Raw genomic sequence first — 24,881 nt, forward strand, 5'->3', positions numbered from 1 at the left:
ATGTACAGAAGACATATATCACATATCATTTATATATGTATATGTGTGTGTGTTTAAATAAATATTTATTTTCCTTGAAAGGCAGAATTGCAGAGAGAGGGAGGGAGAGACAGTTGCAAACAATTGTGGCACAGTTACTTGGATCATCTTTTCTTAGCTGAAGGAATGGGAGACTTTACTTGTGGCAACATAGAGGGAACAGGAGGAGGCCATGGATACCTAAGGGCACTAGGACACGGCAGCTCAGGTGGACAAATCCCATATGGGCTGCTAACAGATGTGAGTTTGCAGGGTGTGCTGGGAGGAAAAGCAGGGATTCTGACACTCAGGATTGGGCATCAACCCCTAAAGCAGCTCCCAGGAGTGGGAAGGGTCTGGGGATGGGAGGTAGGAGGAAGAAGGTGAGGAGGACTTATGGAGGCAGAAGAGACCATGGGCCCCTGGGAAATGGCGAAGGTGGGCTATTGCAGGCATTGATAGGCACAGTGTCATGGAGGCAGTGTAGAGGGCATCTGATTCAGGGCACAAGGTAGGGCTGAGCAAGGAGTCTTGGGTCCCAGCAGTTCCTCCATAAGGTTGTGCCAAGTGGATGAGGGCAAACAAGTGATGGTCGTGGGTGGGGGTCAGGTCCATCTAGACACAGGCCGCTACAGCTCCACGTGCTTCTGCCCAGTCCCCATCAACTCCTGCATCTTCTTGGGCAGAGTCTGCATCCAGAACCGGTGCCTGTGGGCCTTCAGGGCCCGGCCCACCACAGGCTGTGCGTTCAGCTGCAGGTACTTCTCCTCCTGGTCCAAGATGGGCCAGTGTGGCAGACCTTCGCCATTGGGGTTCCTGCAGACAAGAGGTCAGGAAGGTGGGACCATGAGGACTCTGAGCAGCCTCCCTGGGGTTGGGCCAGGCCAGGAATGGTGGGGGATGAGTTTGCAGGTGAGGAGAGCTGCTTCCTCCCCTGGTGTCATATGGGGACCTGCCAATCCAGGTTATGGTGTCTCACACTCCACTGTGGAGCCTCTGAGCGTGACAGCTGATGGCCACGTCCAGATCATAGGGCAGGTGGGGAGAGTATCTGTAGTTCCCAGGACCCTTGTGTCCAGTAGGTCCTGTAGCTGGGCAGGACACTGTCACATGCCTAAGGACATTGGCTGCTAGTGTGGTCTCCACAGATGAAGAGTCCCATGGCCCTGGGGACATAAGGATGTAGGGTGGGGAGCCTCACCTAGTACGAGCAAAGTTGGCCCAGTACTTCATCATTCTCCTGCTCAGCAGCTCCTCCTCCTCAATGAGAGTCACTGCAGCAGGAAAGGACACAGGGTCAGCTCAGGCAGGCGCAGGCCTGCTGCCTATTCCTGACCACATTCACCAGCCCAGACCTGTTGCTCCAACTTGACCACAGTTGCCACAAAATCGAGCTTGATCGGCTTTCCCTTTGCCAAACTCCATATCTAAACCTGGTCTCAAGGTCAGCTGAACTTGGCCTCTTACTGGAACAGTGTATTGCACCCTTTTGATCTTGGGAGATCACCTCTGCAGCCAGGACAGACACTCATCACAAGGCCAGACAGAGGAGGAGGGAGCCAGGTCTGGAGCACTCACAGTGCAGTCCTGGCTCAGCCCTGGGAGCTGTGGGACTTGGGATGCTTGATCCCATCTGTGCCTCAGTCCTGACATCTGTGCAGTGGACACAGCACCCCCTCAGGACTCCCAACTGCTGCATCCCCATCCTGGGGAAGGAGGAAGCCTCACCTTTTGTCCCAAAGAAAGTGGATCTGAAGAGAAAGGGAATCTCATCACCGTGGTCAGCCCTCACGTGTGATGGCCGGAAGTCCTTCATGAAACTGGGTGAATGCTGGAACTCATAGAAGTAGACGGGGGCGTGGGAACCTGGGTGACAGGTGCACAGGGTGACATTTGGAGGCCCCTTCCAAAGGTTTCCCTTATTCCCGATAAGACAATGCCCACTTGGTCTAGCTAGGACAGTGCTGATGGAGTCCCAGGGGGGAAGAGCACTAGCAATGGCCTGGAGTGGGTCTTGGCATTGGGCTTTTAAAAATATATATATATACATTTCATTATTATTATTATTATCATTTTATGATACAGTTTCATAGGTTCCTGGTACCACCTCAATTCCCTCCTCACCACCTAGTTCTTCCATATCATTACTAAAGTATAGTTCTTCATACACAGTCATATATCCATCATTGCGGGCATGGACAATGGCAGAGAATCCAGAACCCTATTGTCAAGATATAGTAAACAGTTTCATTGTAAGTCCATCTTTGTCTGGAAGTAGAAACGCATACTGCATTGTATCCTCACATCTGGATGTTAGTCTACGTTTCACAGCTCCTGTGCACCCCCTCAAATGAAAGATCATAATACAAAATCAACAATAGAAAGAAAAATAGAAATTTACAATGCCATGAAGTTAAATAACATGTTACTAGATATGACAGTCTCCATTACATAGCTACTATACATCCCCTTAAATGAAGAGCCACAAAACAAAATCAACATCAGGAAGAAAAAAGAAATTAACAACACCAAGAAGTTAAATAACATGCTACTAAATGACTAACATGTAGCTGAAGAAATGAAAATCAAGAACCTTCTTGAAGAAAATGATGCTACTCTATGATCTATGAGTCATTGAATGATTTAATCAGAAGAAAGTGTTTTGAAGAGATGAAACTAACCAAAAACATCAAATCCCATGTGATATAGTTTCCGCTGATTTTTGTTGGTGAAGTGTGTCTCTTCTAGACAACAAATAGATGAGTTTTGTTTTTTAATCCAGTCTACTAATCTATGACGTTTGATTGAGCTTAAGCCATTTACTTTCAGAGTTTAATATGTATGGATAGTACTTTGGTCCTGTCATTTTAGGAATGGGTTGTTCATTGGTTTAGTCTTCTGTTGTCATTTTACTGGAATGTTCTTCCCATTTGCCTTTGGTTTTGTTTGGTGCTATTCCTCTTCTCTGTCAAGAGAACATTTTGAAGTATCATTTGTAGGGCAGGTTTGGAAGAGGCAAATTCTTTTAACTTTACTGTGGAAGAATTTTATTTCATTTTCAAAAACAAAGGAAAGCTTTGCTGGATATGTTATCCTAGGCAGACAATTTTTGCTTTTAGAATCTGGAATATGTTACTCCATTCTCTTCTTGCCTGTAGAGTTTCCTGTGAGAGATCTCCTGTGAGTTTAATTGGCATTCCTTTATATGTCAACTGATTTTTTTCACATACACATTTAAGGATCTTTTCCTTATGTTCGATTGAAGAGAGCTTGATGATCATGTGTCTTGGTGAAGATCTCTTTTGGTCAAGCCTGTTGGGAGTTCTGTGCCCCTCCTGGATGTTGTTTCCTAATTCTTTCTCTAGATTAGGGAAATTTTCCTTTATTATTTCATTAAATATATTTGTAAAACTAGTTTCTCTTTCTGTACCTTCTGGGACTCCCATGACTCTTATATTTGGCCTATTAATAGTCAATTTCAATTCTTGAATGCTTTTTTTTTTTTTTTTTGCCCTATCCAGTTCTGCTTCCAGCTTTTTGTTTGCTTCTCCCTGATGACAGGAAATATCTTCCAATTCTGAAATTCTTTCTTCTGCTTGCTTCATTCTACTTTGGAGACTCTCCACTGTACTTTTAATTTGCTCTACTGTGTTCTTAATTTCTGATATATCAGCCTTGATTTGCTTTATTGCTTCCTTAAATTCTTTGAACTCTTGTATGTGCTTCTCATTGTTGATCAGAAGCTTTAAAATGAGTAAACACCATCTTGATTCTCCCGGCATTGGGCTTCGTAGCTGGGAGGTTTTTATACTGTGTGGCTGCCTCACCCCTGCTCCCCCATCCTCTCTCCCAGACTCTTCTCATCTGTCACTTGGTGGAGATGTCCATCTCCTGAACTAGCAGGAGAGTGAACTGAGACAAAGGACATGTCTACCTAGTGCCAAAGCACCCAGGTATATGTAGATAAGAGCCTGAACAGGACAATCCTCCCCAGAGATCCAATGCTGTGGGCAGATCCCCTCCCAGTGAGGCCTTAGCCACAGGTGAACTCACGCTGTAAATGGGCGACATGGAGTGCAGGCATCGTGAAGAAGACATCGGCCATCATCTCCTGGAACTGAGCCATGAGGGTCTTGGGATTCTCATTGTCCCCTAGGTACTGGTCCACCAGCTGATCCCCTATGCCTGCAGGCAACATCTAGCCCAAGGGATAGGGACACAGTCAGCACTGCTTGCTGCCAGGGAGAGAGGCAACTGAGAAAGGTCCCTGATAAAGACAGGGAATGACAAAACCAGGACCAGGGACACCCATCCCAAACACAAGCAATGGCAGTTGTGCCTCTGTTCCATGAGTCCATGGGACCATGAGCTGTTAGATTACAGAGCTGTTGGGCAGGACCCCTGGAAACTCACCCACTTCTCAGATGACTGATGTATTAATGTCTCCATGGCTGCTCTGTCGATTTCATCCAAGGGGTCTTTGGCATTAAAGAACTGGTGGGTGAACAGAGGAACTTGGGTTGGTGGTAGTGGGTTTGGCGCTCTGACACCCTGAGGCCTACCTGCAAAATGAACTCCAGAGGACCTCACCCTGAGCTCACCTTGAGGAGGAGCCAACCATATTCATCATTGTTGACACCAATGATGCTGGGGACGGGTTGGAAGTCAGCAGAGGTCAACAGCTCATAGGGATGTCTGGGCAGGAAGATGCCATCCACCACTGCAGAGATGATCTTGAAGGGCTGAGGTATCCAGGACAAGGATATGGTTAGTGGACCAGATATTGTTTGATCCATTTCCCCTCACCTAGCTAATCTGAGCAAGCTCACGCCCCACTACGTGGGATAAAATCCCTGACGTACACAACAGGGTGTACCTGACAACTGAGGGCTGGGAAGACAAGAAAGCTTGGACATGACCTGGTAGCCCAGGAACTTCGAAGGGCATCAGAGCTGATCACCCATTTGTACCAGTGAAGGGGGTCCTACCTTGGTTATCTCCAGCATCTCTTCTTCACTCTTGGCCCGCAAGCAGCCTACTAGGGTCTCAGAGTCCACCTGGCCACAGCCAGACAGGTTGGCCACCACCTGAGAAGGGAGCACATGGGTGCTGGACCTCCACACAGGAGAAAAAGGAGGCTGTCTGAGACCCAGCAGGAGGCAGGAGCAGTCTTGTGGACCAATGGCTGTGGCCTAGATGCACACTAGTCTTTTCTCTCTGACTTGGAGAGTCTCGGCCTCAATGATCTGCACCTGCTTAGCAGGGTGCAGAGAAGTAAGCTCTCAGAAGGGCACTTTTGCAGGACCCAGATTGTGCCACAGTCTACAGAGGTATAATTATTAGGGTTATGATGTCTGATCCCCTTAGCCATCCTTGGGGTGGGGAGTGCCAAGGCACCTGAGGGTCCACGTGTGCCCACTCAACAGATAGTAGAAGAAGCCTTGAGACAGAAAACTGCAGCTATGGGCCAAGACTGCGCCAATGGGGATACTCACTGTGGATATCATCTCGGATGAGCTGGAGATGAGGCCTGGCATCACAGCCACCCCACTCTGCATGATGGCTCCATGGAAGAGTCCTTGCGACATGGGTGACAGCACATGTGAGGACACACTTGTGCCACCTGCTGATACACCAAATATGGTGACCTGGTCAGGGTTGCCTCCAAAACTGGCAATGTTCTGCTGTACCCAGCGCAGTGCAGCCACTTGGTCCAGGTAGCCCCAGTTGCCGCTGGCATGCTGGTCTCCAGTGCTGAGAAAACAGAGACAGGGATGGCAGGGCAGACCCCGGGCTGTTCCTCCCTCAGTGCTTGGCCCAGGCCCAGGCTCACCTGAAGAATCCCAGGACGCCCAGGCGGTACTGGATGGTGACCACCACCACATCCTCAAAGGCTGCCAGGGTGGAACCATCGAACAAGGAAGCCATGCCTGCAACCAGCGCTCCCCCATGGATCCACACCATCACCTGGGGAACTCAAAGACATACCATGAGACTCCATAAACCTGAGCCATGCTGCTCTGTGAGGACACAATTCTGCTTGGCCCACTATGACCCACACATTCTGACCTCTAGGAGCAACTGGGCATCTAGGAGCCCATGCCCAGTACTTAGGTATCCACCCAGGGGATAGAGGCACTTCCTGGACCACTAGGGTGCATCATCTCACCTGAATCCATAGCATGGGAGGCCACAGTCAAATTGTCCTTTCCATCCCAACCCTAGCTGCCCCTGATCTTCTACTCACAGGCAGTTTGGAGCCCTCACGGGCATGGGCAGGTGCGTAGATGCTGAGGTACAGGCAGTCCTCAGACATGGGGAAGGACAGCAAGAACAATGTCATATTCAGAGCATCATCATCCATTATTGCAGGGTTCTGTGGACACCTAGGACCACCCAATGCAGATGTTAGTGTGGAATCCACGCATGGGCCCAAGACAGAGCCTGGGCCCAGACTTGCCCCAGACCCTATCCATCTCCTCCCTCCCTGTATCCTTGTTCACTCATGAACAAGGTGATGTAATGTCCCTTCTTTCATGGATACTGATCTGAGACGATGGAAGAAGCTGGGGTGACATTGACTTCCAGGGATCCTCTAGGCAGGTGGAGGCTGAGATAGCACACCTGACTCTCAGAGTCTGTGTGGGAAATCTGGTTTGCAGGTGCTGACCTCAGTGCTGACTCTCCGCAAAGTCAGGCCCGGAGCATGGAGTGTTCCATGGTTGGTGTGTAGATGCCTATCCCTTCCCCAGGGAAGACAGTGAGATGGCCCATATCCTGGCCATTATCATTCCTGCACATTCTTCTACAGGTGTGTATACCTGTCCATTTGCCAATGTGTTTGGCCTGTGGGTTAGCTCATTGCTGTTCCAGCCTCCACTGGTGCCCATCTCAGTGACCACAGAATCTACTGATGCAGTCAGGTACTCCTATATGTTTGGGAGAGCCAACCTGGGAAGCTCATCCAGAACAGCGCCCCTTCATCAGGCAGCACAGGAATGTGGCAGAAGCTGAAATGGGGAGCTGAGTGTCTGCCTCCATCTTCAGCACCTAGATCTAAAGGCTTTAGAGTCTCAAGTCCTGAGTCAAGAGCCTGGCAGGAGCCTTGGCAAGACCCAATGGAAGTGTTCCATGGGAGTCCATAGCACACTAAGCTTGTCAGCTGTGAGCTGAGGATGAAAGGGCAGCTGGGCCTGGCCTAGCACTCAGATGCTTCATACCCACCCCCAGAACTGAAACTCCCTGGCACCCTGGGAGAGCTCACATGGCTGGATGGGAGGTGCCATCCCTCACTCCACTCCAAGCTTCAGCAGGTTCAGGAGGTGCAAAGCGCAGTGGTCCCAGAGGTGGCTTGGCAAAGGGAATGCCCAGGAAAGTGTGGACGCCCACATCGGTGCCCTCCACGTGGACCAAGTTTCCTCGCACCTGCCCAGAATGTGTGGTCCTGATGGGGCTGTCAGAGTCCTGGCCTGTGGGTAGAGAGATATGATCAGAGAGAGCTGCTTGTCAGCTGCTTTGCCAGGAGCTTGCCTCTTTGTTTTTTTAGCCTAACTTTGTCCAGGACCCGGGCTCACACACACTCACTGGGTGGGCCTTCTTGATTCCATCCTAATGACATGATCAGAACAACTCATCCTAGTGACCATAAGCCCATGTAGACTTCTGGAGCCAGGGCCGGGGTTGAAATGAATAGGAAGGAGAACTGAGGTGAACACCTCTGTGAATGCCAAAGGAAGTCCTGGACATAGGAGCAGTGCACATCGTGTGTGAGGCCCTGGGAACCAGAATGGTCCCTGGGGAGGGAACCCTAGCATGAGTGGGATGGGAGGCCACTGTACAGGACAGCTTTTCCCACTCACGGTTTTCAATCACTCCCTGTTTGTGGCTTCACCAATCAGAGTCAACTCCCAAAACAGAAAGTTAGGACAATATACAATGTTTGTACTTTGTGTTCACAGACTGCTTTCTGGTCATATTCCCTACACCAGTGTGCCAAATTTTCCCATTGCATTGCCATTGTCAGGCATCTGGGCCAATATGTTGCCACCTTGCACAAAGCAGTTGAGCATACTCAGCTTTCTGGAACAAGTGTAGAGACTGCTGGATGTCCACCCTAGTGGCAAGCTATGTCATAGACACCTAACTTGCAAAATTAGTGACTGTATTATTTGTGTGGCTTGGCAAAGGAGGTAAGAGTTTTTTCTTCCCATTCCCCTTCACTCTGGCTCAGGAAAGGGGCTGTAACACATACACAGAAACAGAAGCTGGAGCTCAGAAGCTTTAGGTAATGTTCTGGCATTTTTTTTTACCTGAGCTATGAATATGCAGATTTGGTCCTAGATTTTTTTTTTCATCTGTGCATGCGCACACACATACACATTGCATCATTTCATTGTTATACAAGGAGGTTTGCTTGTCTTGAGTGATCCATCTCTCTTTGTTATTTTTGAAGATTTATCTGTGAAATAGTCATAATTCCAGAGTGGAGGACACACGTACACAGGGGAACGCAAAAATGATGAAAGAGTAACTTCCATTTGTTGGTTCCCCCCCGCCCTGCAAAGGACCACAACAGCTGTGGCTGGCCAGGCTACAGCCAGGAAGCTTAAACTCCATCTGGGTGTCCCACGTGGGTGGCAGGGGCCCAAACACTGGGACCATTTTCTGCTGCTTTCATGGATGTGTTAACAGTGAGCTGTACAGGAAATGCAGCAGCCAGTACTCAAACATACTCTCAGATGGGATGCTGGCCCCACAAGGGCAGCTTAACCTTCTGTACTTTAACACTGATCTCTGTTCCTTCTTTTTTTAAGGATTTTTTTAAATTGGAAAGTCAGATATACACAGAGAAGGAGAAAGAACGAGGAAGATCTTTCATCCACTGATTGACTCCCCAAGTGGCAGCAGCGGCTGGAGCTGAGCTGAGCTGATCTGAAACCAGAGCCTTGAGAGCTTTCCTGGTCTCACATGTGTGTGCAGGGTTCCAAGGCTTTGGGCCGTCTTTTACTGCTTTCTCAGGCCACAAGCAGGGAACTGGATGGGAAGCAGGGCCGCTGAGACACAAACTAGCGCCCATATGGGATCCAGGCGTGTGCAAAGCAAGGACCTTAGCCATTAGGCTACCATGCCAGGCCCTCTCCATTCCTTCTTGAAAGAAGAATTTCCAGGAGTAGATAAACATCTACATGCTCATCATAATAGGGCCAAGAAAGTGATTTTGTGTTGTTTTCAGAGGAGTGGAAGTGGGATCCTATGAGGAGCACTTGGGCTTTCTTATAAAATTAGGAGACTCTGCCCACATCCAGAGACAAGTTCTATTATTTCTGAACATAGAATCAACATGAAATATTGTTGGAGCCCTGGAGCCAGGGCTGTGGCTACCTCTCCCTACTTCCATGGATCTGTCTTTCAGGTAAGTAAGCCCTGAAAGAAATGGATACATAATTGACTAACAGAGCATCTGGAAGAAAATTCTCCATCCAGAAAGGTCTGGGTCACCTTGGAGAGTGGCGGTAAGGCCAGGTAAGGGTAGAATTTCAGTAAAGGGGATCAGGACAGGTGAGGCAGGGGACAGGGTGAGGCAGGGGGCAGGGTGAGCGTGAATCTCCTTTGGCAGATTAGATTGGGAAAGGGTGGAGGAGGAGGCCTTTAGACCCAGAGCACCAAGGGTCAAAACACACCCAGGCCTGGTGCCGACATAGGCAGAACTTCTGATAAAAGACCCAAGAGTACTGGCAGGCAGAGGGCACTGCCAGCTTTGCCCCGAACACAAGCCAATGGAGGGCTAGCAGCATGGTGTTGTAGGCTAAGCTTCTCCCTGTCGTGCCATTCTATCCAGCTGCCACTCTTGTCATCAAGCTCGACACTAATGTGCCTAAGAAAAGAGCATCTGGGGCCCGGCGCGGTGGCGCAAGTGGTTAGGTCCTCGCCTTGCACGCCCGGGATCCCATATGGGCGCCGGTTCTAATCCCGGCAGCAGCTCCCTGAAAGCAGTCGAGGACTTTGGAACCCACCTCCTGGGGACCCTCGGTGGCTTCGGATCGGCATAGTATCGCCCGTTGCGGCTCACTTGTGAATCATCGGACGGAAGATCTTCCTCTCTGTCTCTCCTCTCTGTATATCCGCCTTTCCCCATCTGGTGGCTCAAGTTCTTGGGACCCTGAACCCACCTGGGGGGTGGCTCTAGGCTCCAGTTAGTCTTGGCCCCCCTCCCTTTGGCCATTTAAGGAGTGGACCGCAGACTGCAAGATTTCCTCCCCTGTTTTTCTAAATGTGCCTAAATAAATAAATAGAGCCTTTACACCTAGGAAAGGTGCATGGGCTGGGAAACACTGTGGTCCCTCAGACCAGAGGCAGGCCAATGATCCCTGAGCTCCCAGGACCATTGACCTTACCCAGGGTATCTCAGAGATGGCTGGGGGTCTCTGGCCAAGAGCAGCCAACTGAGAATCAACCCGCAGTGGGAGGAGCCCTAACTGCGTGTTCACAGCATGTGCAGGCAGCACTTAAAGGCAGCAATCAGGTCAGCCACAAATACAGGCAGCAGGAAACACCCCCAGCCCCTCCTTCACAAGCTGCCCACCCCCTTGAGACCCTTGCTGTTCCCCTCCCTTCTTACTGGCTCAGATCCCTGGAAGCCATGATCCTCTTCCAGCCTCTGAGCACACAGGGGCACAAGAAGACAGTCTCATTACCATCCACCCTCACCTTTTGCCCCCCACCAGCCCACATGCTCTTCAGCTGGAACTACCAATCTGATCCGGGTCCCTGTGGACACCCACAGAGTCTTACCTTGGGCCAGGGTGAGGAGCAGCAGGAGGCCACAGGGAACAATACCAAGCCAGGTGCACAGCTGGTGTTGTCCCATGGTTCCAGGTAGGTTCGCTTGTGTGTCACCACTGTGTGCTGGACTGTGTGCTCTGGGGGCAAAATAGGGCAACTCCCAAGCTGAATTTTGGCCTGGGCAGGGAATGGGCAGGGTGACTATCACGGGGCGGGGTTTGAGGTTTAAAAGGAACTGGCTAACCCAGCAAAAATCAGGTGCAGACCCAAAAGCCAGCAAATGTGGACACGGCCACCACACTGTGCCTGTCCCTGCTTGCTCTGTAAGATCCTCCCGTCAGTCCTGGAGCCACTGAGCTCACTGTCCTCACAGAGAGGAGGGAGTGAAAGGCTGGCTTTGGAAAAGCCAGGAAGCCTTCACAGCACAGGTGTGAGAATCCCCAGAGATAGGGAATGGGATGATCTGTGGGAGGTGTGATTGTCCCTGAGCACTTTGAGCTCCTCCCTGGCTCAGGACTCAGTTTGTCCCTGTTTATTCATTCCCCACCCAAACCTGATCATGTCTCCTCTTTTTAACATATTTCATCATTTATTTACTTGGATATCAGAAGGAGAGTCTCCAGATGACTGCAGAGGTTAGGCCTGTGCCAGGGCAAGGCCAGCATCTGGAAGATTAACCCATATGCCATGGATCTGCATCTACCATGTGATCCACACTCCTGGCACTGGGCAGCATCCAAAAGAAACCTGCGCTGCAGTGTTTATTCTAGAACCACCGACTGTAGGTGGGCTCACTCACCGATGAATATGGAAGGGGTTCTGGCATAGACACACCGTAGAGTGTTATTCACTTATCAAAACAAAATTCTCTCATTGTGGCATCATGGTTACATGCAAGACTTCATGCTGAGTGAAAGAAGTCAGCCATAGGCAGAAAAACAATACATTCACACTCATTTTACATATTTGTATAAGATTTATTTTTTTTTATTTATTTGAAAGGCAGAGTTACAGAGAGAAGGAGAGAGACAGAGAAATCTTCCATGTGTTGATGTGCAACAGAGTGGCTACAACAGGTATGGCTGTGTCAGTTCAAAGTCAGGACCCCTACATGAATGCAGGGACCCAAGCTCTTTGATCGACATTTGCTACTTTCCCAGGTGCATTAGCAGGAATCTGGATTAGAGGTGGAGCAGCCAGGGCTTCACCTGGTATGCACCATAGGATGCTGGTTTCACAAACACTGTTTTAACTCACTATGCCACAATGCTGGGCCTGCACTCACTTTTAGAAATTATCCAAATTGATGCCAGAGAAGTAGAGAGAATAATTGTGGTTAGTAAAGAGTAAAAAATGTAAGAGGGGACAACCACATAGTGATTGGATAATTGTTGCAAAAGTACATATAAGTGTGATGGTTCTAGTGTTCTAGACTGTTGAGGGTACCTAACGTTGAATGTATAATTAGATCTTAAAACAGCTCTCTGACAAGAATTCAGAGGGGCTAAGAAAAGTGTTCATTGTTCAGCTTTGACCTTGGAACACGGTAATTATGTTCACAGGGTAGTAAGTACCGCAGCACACATCTGTTGAATGGAAGACAAAAAGGATGAACGGACGGCCACATGAATAAAGGATCCAGCCAACAACTCTTAAGTGGGTATGAGTGAGTACTGGGTTGTGGGTCTGACATGTGTCTCTGATGTGGTAGTTACAATTACACATGCTCGGGCTCAGCTCCCACTAGCCCCTGGATCTTCTGGGTCAGATACCTGGTCCAGAAACTGTCCCTTGCTCAAGGAGGCACAATCGGGGAGAGGCTGTATTACCTATGCCCTCAACACTGCTGGTGCAGTCCCCTCTCCAGGACATATTTTGTCACATGAAGAAATACAACCAACCAACATCACAAATTTCTTATTGAGAGTACACACACACACTGTGTAGCAGCCTTACCAACAATGGAAGCTGAAACCGAAAACAAGAAGCTGAAGAAGCTCTAGAATAGAGCACACTGGAGCAGAGCAATGATTCCTAGATACCACCAAGGGCAGCAGCAGCAGAACCCACCAGGTGCCATCCTCCTCAGAGAAAACCAGAAGTCCAATGGATTCTTCAATAACCAGCACAGTATAAGAAAATGAAAAGAGAGGCAAAGGCAGGAGAGGGCATAAAGAGCGAAAGAGACTCTAAACATAATGACAATGACAACAAACATTACCAGGTTGTCAACAATGTAGGTAGAATGTAAGACAATTGGAGGCTTTGTACAGTGCAGGTGGAAAGGGAATACAGTCTAATTGCTCTGGAAGCCAACAGTACAACTCTTGGAGTCATTACAGGTGTTGTTATCATAAGAATAGCAGTTGTAATCCTAGATATGAGCCACTCCAGAACTGAAAGCACAGTGCAGATGCACCCTTCAGTGAAGGTGCTGCTTGGGCAGCCAGTGTCCCCCAGCACAGTGTCTGTGTCCGAGTTACAGCTCTGCTCTGGGATTTTATACTCTAGGAGGTTGCTGGAGGTGGTGGGAGATGGTGATGGCTCAGTGTTAGAATCCCTGTGACACATGTGGGAGATTCAGCATCCAGCGAGTCAACCCACTGGGCTGACTAAACACAGGCAGAAAAAATGGCCTCTGTGGACAGGTGCTGACCCTATACCTAGGGTGCAATAGGAAGTAAAACAATATTACACGCTTGTTAGAAATAGATGAGCTGGAGCTGAGTGAGATCACATGGAGGACAAGGATAGCTTCTGCACAGGTGCTGCTGGTAACTAGGATGGCAGCATCTGCAGAGTCAGCATGGTGATGCTGGACTCCCGGAATACCCAGGGACACTTGTCCTTTCTGAGAGAGAAACCAGTCCCACACATGGTTTTAATGGGAATCACCCAGTGTGGGGCTGATCCTTCTGTCTAGAATGTCCTAGTCTCTTGGGAGAGACCAAACAAAGGCAAGGAGGGAGGGAGCCTGCCAGATGAGCCCCAGAAGAAGCAGGAGTGTGGACTGCTGTTGGCACGTTAGATTGGGAAAGTACAGAGAAAGAATCCTGGCACTTTGGTTATTTTTGTATTTCCTTACAAATCTAATTATTTTTGAAAAGCAGAGTTATAGAAAGAGTGAGAAACAGCAAGTCCATATGCTGGTTCCTCTCCAAACAGCCCCAATAGCCAAGGCTGGGCCAGTCCTAAGCTAGAAGCTTGGAACTCCATCTGTGTCTTCCCCATGGGTGCCTGAGCCCAAGCACTGGAGACATCTTCTGCTGCTTTCCCAGGTGCATTAGCAGAGAGAGAAGGATTGGAGCAGAGCAGGCTGACCTGGAATGTGCACCCATGTGGGGAGCAGTGTTCCAAGTTATGATTTAACCTGGTGCTCTAACAGGCTGGCTTCAGTCCTGGGCCCCCTGATGAGTACATAAAAGATCAAGGACACACCTCAGGAGCCTGTCACGCAAGCCTGAGCTTTTGATAACAAAGCCAGGCATGTAAGGCACCAACACCTGCACTATGGAGGGTGGACCTGCCAATACCTGCTGCTCAGTGCCTGGGGTGACAGGCGCTCCTGGCATCTCAGAAGGGCCCTAGGATTGGCACCAAAGCTTGTGCAGTTCCCAGATCTAGTTACCTGGCAAGGTATCACTAGATGAGAAGTGGGGTCAGAAAGGCAGGTACAATACTATGCTTTGATCAGCAGCATTAGCCCAGCAGAAGCAGAGGAAGAAGTGGTGTGAAATCCTGTCCTTGCAGCTGTTGCAAGACACACCCTGGCCAGCTCCACTCAGATCCTCCTGCTGGACTCACTTTTTGCCTCTTCCACCCTGGATACACAAGCACCTCGCTTTCACCGCCTCCAGTTCCCATTGCTTCCAGGCACCAGCCCTCCACCTACTGGGACCTACTAGATTGGTCCTTGTGGCCACCCATGGGAGCCACACCCCGGCCCGGGACAAGGAGCAGCAACAATTCACAGGCCACGATGTCCAGCTGATGCCCAGCTGATGCCCAGCTGGTGTGACCCCATGTTCTAAGGCATGTGCACATGTGTGAAGCCCCTGTGAGACCAAGAAGCTGCCCCAGGAGTTCCACAGGAGGAGAAGGGAGTAGCACAGGATAGACATCAGCCTGGATGGGAGCAGGTGAGGTTGCTGCCAGGGTGGGACAAGGGGATCACACACAAGAGCAGGGCTGAGTTCAGCAACACACCAGGACCCTCTCCAATCCCAGAGTCATGGACAACTTCAGTGTCTAGTTAGACTACAAGCAGCCATGTGCATGGAAATGCAGAAGGCCTTTAGCGAGGAGGCATGAGGCTAAAATTCCCACAGAGAACTGGGCCCTGGGTTTTCTGCTGGGTGTCATGGAGGCCTCTGAGCTAAGGCTGGGAGGTGCGACTTCTCCACTTCTGAAAGCTTCAGATTCCACACAGCTGCTCCTTGGGTTCCCACACACTTTCCCTGAGAGCCTCCGCCCTCCCCTCCCTAATCCTCCTGGCCCTTCCCTGCCCTGGTGCTGGTGGAACCCATTGTTTCCCATGTCCCACCTCATTCTGACATCAGTTATTTTCTCCCCTTGACAAAGAAGCCTACTGATCATGCCAATTAGTGGAGCTCAACAGACAAAGCTGAACTGGGAGCCCTGCCCCGTGAGTCCATCCTTTCCCCAGTCATTCTGTTTAACCCGCCATGACCAGATGCAAAAGTGCCTCATCAAGATCAGGAAGCAGACGCTTTTGAGGTCCAGGAGAAGTGTAGCTCAATGTGGAGAGTTGTACAACCCCCAGCAAGCGTCCCTAAGTGCAGGTCCCTGCCTGCTTGTTTATTCAACTGAGGCACCACCCTTTCCTCATGAATAAGAATATAAGATGGGAACAAGAGGGACAGCCAGGAATAGAATCAGGACTTTACACTTCAGCACTGGTCCCAACAAATATATTTAAAATGTACTCAATATCAGTAATTAATACAGCTATTCTAATAAAAGAGAAAACTTGTCAATACTGGCAGGGAAATGGGGAATAGAGGACACTTCTAAGCTGTGAAATGGAATGTGATAAGGTAGAGACCTCATGGGAAACTCTGTGAAAGGTCCTCCAAAGCTGAATTTGGGGCCAGCATTGTGGTGTAGTGGGCAAAACATGGGCTGCAACACGGACTTCTGATGGGTGTTGGTCCTGTCCTTGAAGTTCACCTTCAAAACCATCTTCAGAGAAAAGCAACATGAGATAGTCCAAGTATTTTGAACCTTGGCACCCAAGGGGAAACTGGATTAAGCTCCTAGCTTTGTTGTGGCCCATATATGGCTGATGAAGATAACTCGAGTATGAACCTGTATATGAAAGGTTCTCTATCTGTATATATAAAACTCTGATCTTCAAATCAAGACACAAAGTTTCTTAAAGAGTAAAATTAAAACTACCATAATATGAATAATTCCTGTTTCTGGGTATAAATCTTAAAAGATGAACATAAAAGCAGTAAAAGGTATACCTGCAGTGAGTGCACTGAATGTTCTGATATCTGAGCCCTACAAAATGTCAGGTGCATGAGTGTATGGCATGGTTACCCGGATTAGTATTTCACAGCAGTAAGGAATGGGAGCCTTTATTTGTGGCAACACAGAGGGAGCAAGAGGGGCCACTCATGGCAGCCTGAGGGCACCAGGACACGGTAGCTTCCAGTGCTCAGCTTCTCTAAAAGCCATTTAAAGACATGAGCTCACACGGTATGCTGGGAGGAGGTGAAGGGCTTCTGACACTCAGGGTTAAACAACAACCCCCAAACAAGCTACCAACTATTTCCCAGGGCTTGGGGCTAAGAGATAGAAGAAACAGAGTAGAGTGAGGAAGAGGTGAGGCAAGCAGAAAGGACCCAGTGTCAGTGGGTGATGAGGAAGGTGGACATCTGTAGGCAATGATGGGCACAGTTTCATGGGGGTTGGTGAGTGCATTTAGCACAGGACACTCAGGGCAGGCTGGGCAGGTGGCCCAGGCAACAGGTCCTCCACAAGGGTTTGGTGGGGGCAGGCTGGGCAGGTGAGTGATGGCCGTGGCTGGGGTCAGGGTCACCCATCTAGACACAGGCAGCTACAGCTCCACGTGCTTCTGCTCAGCCCACATCAGCTCTTGCATCTTCTTGGGCAGGGTCTGGGCCCAGAAGTGGCGCCTGTGGGCCTTCAGGGCCTGGCCCACTGCAGGCTGCACCTTCAGCTGCAGGTACTGCTCCTCTTGGTCCAAGACGGGCCAATGCAGCAGGCCCTCGCCATTGGGGTTCCTGCAGATGAGAGGTCAGGGAGGGGATGGTGGGACCTCTGAGGCCTTAACGAGGAGACCTGAGTGCCCTAAAAACAGCTAAGCTTACCATGCAGGTAAAGAGAGGTGAGGGATGGTTTGGAGGTGCAAGAGAGCTGCAACCCCCCTCTGATGTCAACTCCAAATCAGGACCTGACCACCAGGATTGTGGTGTCCCTCTCTCCCAAGGGAAGACTTTGAGAATAACAGTTCTTAGCCAAAACCAGAACACAGGGTGGGGATAGATGGAGAGAATGCCTGTGGTCCCCAGTAACCCTGTGTGTGCCAGTGAATCATGCTACTGGGGAGGGCACTGTCACATGACTAAGGACACTTGGCTGTTGCTAAAGTCTTCACAGGCAAGGTTCCCCTCACCCTGGGGAGATGGGGTAGAGTGGAGTGTCTCACCCGGTGCGAGCAAAGTTGGCCCAGTACTTCATCATCCTCCTGCTCAGCAGCTCCTCCTCCTCAGTGAGAGTCACTGCAGCGGGGAAGGACACAGGGTCAGCTCAGGCAGATGCAGGCCTGCTGTCCCACCGTGATCACACTTGCCAGCTCAGGCCCATAACCCCACCATGACCACACATGCCAGCCTAGGCCCACTGCCCACCATGACTACACGCATCAGCTCAGTGGGGCTTCACACTTGGTTTCCAGCTTGCAGCTTGCTTTCTCCTGAGTACACATTCCTGGTTTTTCCTTTTCCTATCTAAACCTGGTGTCAGGTTCACCTGCCACTGGCCTCTTACTGGCCCAGTAGATTTCAGCCTTCTAATGGACAGATACAGTGGCCAGGCAGAGGAGCACCCACAGTGCGGTTCTGGCTCAGCCCTGGGAGCTATGAGACTTGGAGTGCTTGATCCCGTCTGAACCTCAGCACTGTCATCCAAACACTGGGCACAGTGCACCCTCAGAAACATCAAGTGCTGCATCCTCATACTGCAAGGGAGGAAGCCTCACCTTTTGTGCCAGAGAAAGTGGATCTGAAGAGAAAGGGAAGCTCATCGCCATGGTCAGCCCTCACATGGTGTGGCCGGAAGTCCTTCATGAAACTGGGTGAATGCTGGAACTCATAGAAGTAGACGGGGGCGTGGGAACCTGGGTAACAAGTGCACAGGGTGACAAGTGGAGGCCCCTTCCACAAGTTTCCTACACTACCCAAGAGGAAAGCAGAGTGATGCCCACTGGTGTGACCCGGGGAGTGCTGATGGGGTCCCAGGTGAGAACAACAGTGGCAAAGGCCTGGGTTAGGTCTTGGTCGTGCACTTTGCAGCTGGGAGGTATTGACACAGTGGAGATAACTCAGTCCTGCTCCCACCCTGTCTCTTTTCCTGTCTGCTGTTTGAAATGTTCATCTCCTAAACTAGCAGGAGAGTGAACTGAGACAAAGGATATGTCTACCTGGTGACAAGAAACCCAGCCATCTGTAGCTAGGAGCCTTGACAGGACACACCTCAGACCCAAAGGTGTGGGCAGAGCCCTGGCCAATGAGACCTTAGTCATGGGTGAACTCACGCTGAAAATGGGCGACATGGAGTGCTGGCATCACGTAGAGGGCATCAGCCATCATCTCCTGGAACTGAGCCATGAGGGTCTTTGGGTCCTCATTGTCACCAAGGTATTCGTCCACCAACTGTTGCCCTATCCTTGGAGGCAGCATCTGGCCCAAGGGATAGGGACACAGTCAGGGCCACTTGCTGCCAGGGAAAGAGGCAGCTGAGAAAGGTCTAGAATAAAGACAGGGAATGGGACAATGCAGCAGTATTGGGGCCAGCTCATTCCCAGGCACACACTGTCAGCTGTGTATCAGCTCTGGGAGTTCCCGTGGGATTTGCAGGAGAGATCCCCAGGGCCTCACCCATTGCTCAGATGTATGATGTATTAGAGCCTCCATGGCCTCTCTGTGGATTTCATTCCTAGTGTCTCTGGCAGAGAACAACTGCGGATTAAGCAGTGAGTCTCAGGTTAGGGGTGGAAGACAGGAAGCTCTGACACTATGAGGCCTGACGATGAATCAGGCTCCTGGGGAACCTGGCCTGGACTCACCTTGGGGAGGATCCAGCCGTACTCATCATTGTTGACACCAATGATGCTGGGGACCGGTTGGAAGTCCGCAGAGGCCAGCAGCTCATAGGGGTGTCTGGGCAGGAAGACGCCATCAACAACCCCAGAGATAGTCATGAAGGTCTGGGGTATCCAGGGCCAGAGAAAAGGTTCAGACATTTTCATGCCCTTGAGGTTCTACCCTAACCCAGGCTTATCCCAGGGGGTTCTCAAGCAAACTCCCAACCCGTGAGCATCCTATGTCTGCCTTATAGGACTGTGTCACCTAACCCATCAAGGGCTGGGAGGGCAGGAAGAGGTGGGCATGAGCTGATAGTCTAAGGACTGTGAAGGGCTGTAGAACCTATCACTCCTTTGTCACAGTGAATGGGTTCCCACCTTGGTCATCTCCAGCATCTCCTCTTCACTCTTGGCCCGCAAGCAGCCCACCAGGGTCTCAGAGTCCACCTGGCCACAGCCAGACAGGTTGGCCACCACCTGGGAAAGGAGCACATGGGAGACCCATGCAGGAGAGAAAGGAGGGTGTCGGAGGCCCAGAAGGAGGCAGGAGCAGAGTTTTGTGGATGCATAGCTGTGGCCTGGATGCACACTAGTCTTCCCTCTCTGACATGGAGAATCTCAGCCCCAGTGAGCTATGCCTGCTTAGCTGGCTACAGACAAGGTGGACTCGGAGTGCCACTTTTCAGGGCCCAGAACTGTGTCAGAATCTGTTTAGGCACAGACACGTGGGTTGTGTCCCCTGAGCCCATCAGCCATCTCAAGTGGGCAATGCTGAGTCACCTGATGGTGCATGCATCAGTACAAAAGAGACAGTAGCAGAGGCCCTGCGAAGGAAGCTGGCAGCTACAGGTCAAGGCTGCACAGTGGAGAACACTTACCTTGGAGATTGGCACAGATGAGCTGGCGATGAGGCCAGGCCTCACGGCTACCCCACTCTCCATGATGGCTCCATGGAAGAGCCCTTGCGACATGGGTGATAGCACATGCGAGGACACACTCCTTCCCCCTGCAGACTCGCCAAATATGGTGACCCGGTCAGGGTTGCCTCCAAAGCTGGCAATGTTTTTCTGCACCCAGCGCAGTGCGGCCACTTGGTCCAGGTAGCCCCAGTTGCCACTGGCATGCTGGTCTCCAGTGCTGAGAAGTGTCAGTGACAGGGATGACAACGCTATTTCAGGGCTGCTCCTTCCTCAGTGCCCGGCCCAGGCCCAGGCTTACCTGAAGAATCCCAGGATGCCCAGGCGGTACTGGATGGTGACCACCACTACATCCTCAAAGGCTGCCAGAGTGGAGCCATCATATGCAGAAGCCATGCCTACAACCAATGCACCTCCATGGATCCATACCATTACCTAGAAAATCAAAAGTGATACCATGAGTCTACTTTCAGCCTGAACCCACTAGGCTACCACCTCCCTAACCCATGCTTTACTCCTAGGTGAGACTTCAGGAACCCGGGCACAAGCCTGGGACCCAGTTATAACCAGGCAGCCTAGGCCTGTCTTTTGGGGTCCCTCCCATGCCATGATCAGTGTTTGGTTCTATCAACAGAGGCACCCACTGTTGGGTGGCAACTAACTAAAGTGCTGTCTCTGATCATTAACATGGATGCTCAACAGAGTGGCCTCCCTTTCCATGGGCTGTCTATTGTGACAGGTGCAGCCCTTCATCAGTTGTTGTAGCTCTGTAACAGGAGGGTGCTGCAGGTGTCCTCAGCCCACTAGGGAACATGCATTTTGACCTCTCATAGCGACCAGGTTCCTGAGAACCCATGCCCAGTGCTCATTTGCCCAACCCGGGAACACAGGCACTTTCTGGACCCATCAGGGAGTGGTCTCCCACCAGGATCCACAGAACGGGAGGACAACGTTACCGCATTCCTCCCCAACCTCCAGTCGCTAGTGGAGGGGACTGTGTCCTCCCACCCCCAGCTGCCCCTTGCCTCCCACTCACAGGCAGCTTGGAGTCCTCATAGGCATGGGAAGGCACATAGATGTTAAGGTACAGGCAGTCCTCAGACATGGGGATGGATAGCAGGGACATTGTCATATTCAGAGCATCATCACCCATTATTGCAAGGTTCTGTGGACACCTAGGACCAGGCAAGGCAGATATTAGTGCAGAATCCATACAGGGACACAAGTCAGATTTGATCTTGATCCTTACTGTCCCTTCCCATTGCACCTCTGCTAAATCATTTGCCTGACCTAATGTCCCTTCCAATCCAGATGTAAGTGTAAGACTCAGAGGAAACTGGTTTGACACCAACTTCCAGGGACCCTCCAGGCAGTTGGGAACTGAGATAGCATACCTGACTCTCAGAGTCTGTGTGGGAAGTCTGGTTTGCAGGTGCTGACCTCAGTGCTGACTCTCTGCAAAGTCAGGCCCGGAACATGGGGTGTTCCATGCTTGGTGTGTAGATGCCTGTCCCTTCCCCAGGGAAGACAATGGGAAGGCCCATGTCCTGGATTCTAATCACTCCTGCATAGCCCCCAGCTATGATACGCACTTGTCCCTTGACCATTGTCCTTGACTGTGGGTTAGCTCATTGCTGTGCCAACCTCCACTGGTGCCCATCTCTGGGACTGGCAGTACCTGGAGGCAGCAACCTGGGGAGCTTACCCTGGCTGCACAGAAATGTGGCAGAACTCAACCTGGGTGCTGGGTCTCTATAGGCCTCCATATTCAGTACCTGGAGCTAAAGGCTTCAGAGTCCCAAGTCCTGAGCCAAGAGCCTGACAAGAATCTGACAAGCCAACTAGAAATGCTCAGGTGGGAGTCCACAGCACACTAGGGCTGTCAGCTGTCAGCTGTGGATGGAAGGCCAGCCGAGACTAGCTCAACACTCCAAGGTTTCCACATTAACCTCAGACCTGATGCTCCCCGGCACCCTGGAAGAGCTCACATGGCTGGATAGGAGGTGCCATCCCTCACTCCACTCCAAGCTTCAGCAGGTTCAGGAGGTGCAAAACGCAGTGGCCCCAGAGGTGGCTTGGCAAAGGGAATGCCCAGGAAGGTGTGGACGCCCATGTCGGTGCCTTTTACATGGACCAGGCTTCCTTGCACCTGCCCAGAATGTGTGGTCCTGATGGGGCTTGTGGAGTCCTGGCCTGTGGGCAGAGAGATACGATCAGGAAGGGCTGCCCCTCCAGCTGCCCCAACACTGCTGCTGTGGCTGCCTAGCTGCCATCTTTAGCTCAGCCTTATCCAGGACATGGCCGGATGCACACACACTCACTTTACAGAATCCTGGGTGGGCCTTGGAATGTGGATATTTCATCATAACAGTGCCAAGAATGTGATTTTGTATTGTTTTCAGGGTGTTGAAGTGAGGTTCTCTGATGTGTGTTGATTTGGGTCCTGGCTGTTCCACTCTTATCCAAGTCAATGCTAATGTGTCTAGGAAAGTAGGGGGATTGGCCCAAGTCCTTGGTCCCCTGAACCCACATGGGAGTCCAGAGAAAACTCTTGGCTCCAGATTGATTCAGCTCCTGCCCTTGTGGCCACTTGGAGACTGAACCACAAGTGGAAGATTTCCTTTCCTGTCTCTCCTCTTTCTTTAAATCTGCCTTTCAATAAGAATATAAACAATTTTTTAAAGATTTATTTTATTTTATTATTAGAAAGGCAGCCATACAGGGAGAAGGAGATATAGAAAGAAAGATCTTCCTTCTACTGGTTCACTCACTGCAGCTGCCAGAGCAAAGCTGATCCAAATCGAAGAGCCCAGAGCTTCCTCTGCATCTCCCATATTGGTTGCAGGGTCCCAAGCCCATGGACCATCCTCCACTGCTTTGCCAGGCCACAAGCAGGGAGCTGGATGGGAAGTGGAGCAGCCAGGACATGGACTGGAGCCAATATGGGATTCCTGCAGATGCAAGGCAAGGATTCAGCTACTAGACCATCGTACAGGGCCATATAAACAATTTTTTAAAAAGCCTTTGATCCCAGGACAAGTGCATGGGCTAGAGGACCCTGTGGCCCCTCAACCAGTTGCAGCCCGATGCTCCCTGTGCTCCCAGGGCCAGTGACTTTGCCCAGGGCCCACAGAGGTGCTGCAAACGTCTGGCCAAGAGCAGCCACTAAGAATCAACATGCAGTGAGAGAAGCTCTAACTGCTTACTCACAGAACCACTGGCACTCAGAATCAGCCACACACACACAGACAGGTGAGATATGTAGCCTAGCCCCTCCTCCACAAGATGCCCCCAAACAGGCCGTGCTGTTGGCCTCCCAACCTCTCTGTTTGTGCTTCCAGGCAGCCACCACCTCTCACAGTGTCTGAGGCACATAGCCTCCAGTACTCTCACCACCACCTCCCTCACCCCCACCAGCTCCCACTGCCTCCCAGATGCCAGTCCTCCAGCCTACAGGACTCTAAGTGCAAATCTGACCCTGGTTCGTGTGGCCAGTTAGGACGCCTCACCCTCGCCTGGGACGAGGAGCAGCAGGAGCCCGCAAGCCATGGTGCCGAGCTGCAAACACAGTCCGTGTGGTCCCATGGTCCGTGTCAGGTCCATGTGTATGCTGCTGCTGTGTGCCCCAGAGGCTGCCCGGGTGCCCTGGAGGTGGAGCCAGTCCTTGCCCAGGCTGGAGTTTGACCTGGGCAGGGAACAGGCAGGTCGGTTGCCAGGACGCAGAATGGGGATTGAGAAGGATATCCAAATGGACCAGCAGAGGTAAAGTGCAGACTCAGAGACCAGTAGGTGCAGACATGGCCTCCTTCCTTCAGTCTCAGTTACTGCTTAGTTAGCCCTAATAATTATAGAAATGAAAGAAATCAAATGCTCCAACTAAAGAGAAGAAATATGGAAAGAACTGCTATGTTCACATGACATAGTCTTGTATGTAGAAAGACCATAAGAATCCGCTGGAAAGAACTCTCATTAGAAATTACACACGAATTTAATAAAGTTATAAGAACTCTAAGAACACATCTTTAAGACATTAATGTGACTTTAAAGAGGGCAAGTGGTCTAAATAGATCACTCTCAAAGAAATGCTATACAAACAGTGCAAAGATTAAAAGAAAAATTCAACATCATTAATTATCAGAGAAATACAAATCAAACTCACACAGAGAAATGGTCTCGCCTACTCAGGATGGTTACCCTAAGCATTCCAAAATGATCAACTGTGGTGACAATGAACTCTTCTCCAGGAGTCGGTGGATTCCTGTAGCATCCATATGTCATGGATCTACATTTACCATGTGATCCACACTCCTGGTACTGGGCAGCATCAAAGGGAAGTACAAAGAGGACGTCATGGAGAAACCTGTGCTGCAGTGTTTATTCTGGAACCACCGGCTGTAGGTGGGCTCATTCACCAATGAATATGGAAGGGGTTCTGGCATAGACACACCATGGAGTGTTATTCACTTATCAAAATGAAATTCTCTCATTGTGGCATCGTGGTTACATGCAAGACTTCATGTTGAGTGAAAGAAGTCAGCCACAGGGGAAAAAACAGCACATTCACACTCATTTTACATATTTTTAAAATATTCGATTTTTTTAAATCATTTTTAAAATTTATGTGAAAGGGAGAATCACAAAAAGAGGGAGAGAGAGATGTTCCATGTCCTGATTCACTCCAGAGTGGCCACAACAGCCATGGCTGTGCCAGTTTGAAGCCAGGAACGCACATGAATGCAGGGGCCCAAGCTCTTTGGCCAACCTCTGTTAGTTTCCCAGGTGTATTAGCAGGGAGCTGGATCAGAAGTGGA

General features: G+C 50.4%; 2 protein-coding genes across 2 annotated transcripts; both read right to left on the minus strand.

Moving 5' to 3' along the window:
- Nucleotides 1–647: 647 nt before the first annotated feature.
- LOC121167749 (cocaine esterase-like) lies at nucleotides 648–10,885 on the minus strand. The gene is made up of 12 exons (XM_040997335.1): nucleotides 10,810–10,885; nucleotides 7,283–7,487; nucleotides 6,266–6,404; nucleotides 5,852–5,985; nucleotides 5,514–5,772; nucleotides 5,007–5,105; nucleotides 4,620–4,760; nucleotides 4,432–4,512; nucleotides 4,072–4,216; nucleotides 1,747–1,884; nucleotides 1,220–1,292; nucleotides 648–834 (listed from the first exon to the last, which is right to left on the minus strand). Exons 1-12 carry the CDS (start codon nucleotides 10,883–10,885, stop codon nucleotides 648–650), a joined length of 1,677 nt encoding a protein of 558 aa, XP_040853269.1.
- A 5,842-nt stretch (nucleotides 10,886–16,727) lies between these two features.
- Nucleotides 16,728–23,655, minus strand: LOC121167753 (cocaine esterase-like). Its single transcript, XM_040997337.1, has 12 exons — nucleotides 23,580–23,655; nucleotides 22,059–22,263; nucleotides 21,107–21,245; nucleotides 20,372–20,505; nucleotides 20,032–20,290; nucleotides 19,532–19,630; nucleotides 19,136–19,276; nucleotides 18,948–19,028; nucleotides 18,605–18,749; nucleotides 18,050–18,187; nucleotides 17,498–17,570; nucleotides 16,728–17,072 (listed from the first exon to the last, which is right to left on the minus strand). Exons 1-12 carry the CDS (start codon nucleotides 23,653–23,655, stop codon nucleotides 16,886–16,888), a joined length of 1,677 nt encoding a protein of 558 aa, XP_040853271.1. The 3' UTR covers nucleotides 16,728–16,885.
- Between the last annotated feature and the right edge of the window lie 1,226 nt (nucleotides 23,656–24,881).

Source organism: Ochotona curzoniae, unplaced genomic scaffold (assembly GCF_017591425.1).
Source record: "Ochotona curzoniae isolate NIBS_2020 unplaced genomic scaffold, NIBS_Ocur_1.0 patch423, whole genome shotgun sequence".
Lineage (NCBI taxonomy): Eukaryota > Metazoa > Chordata > Mammalia > Lagomorpha > Ochotonidae > Ochotona > Ochotona curzoniae.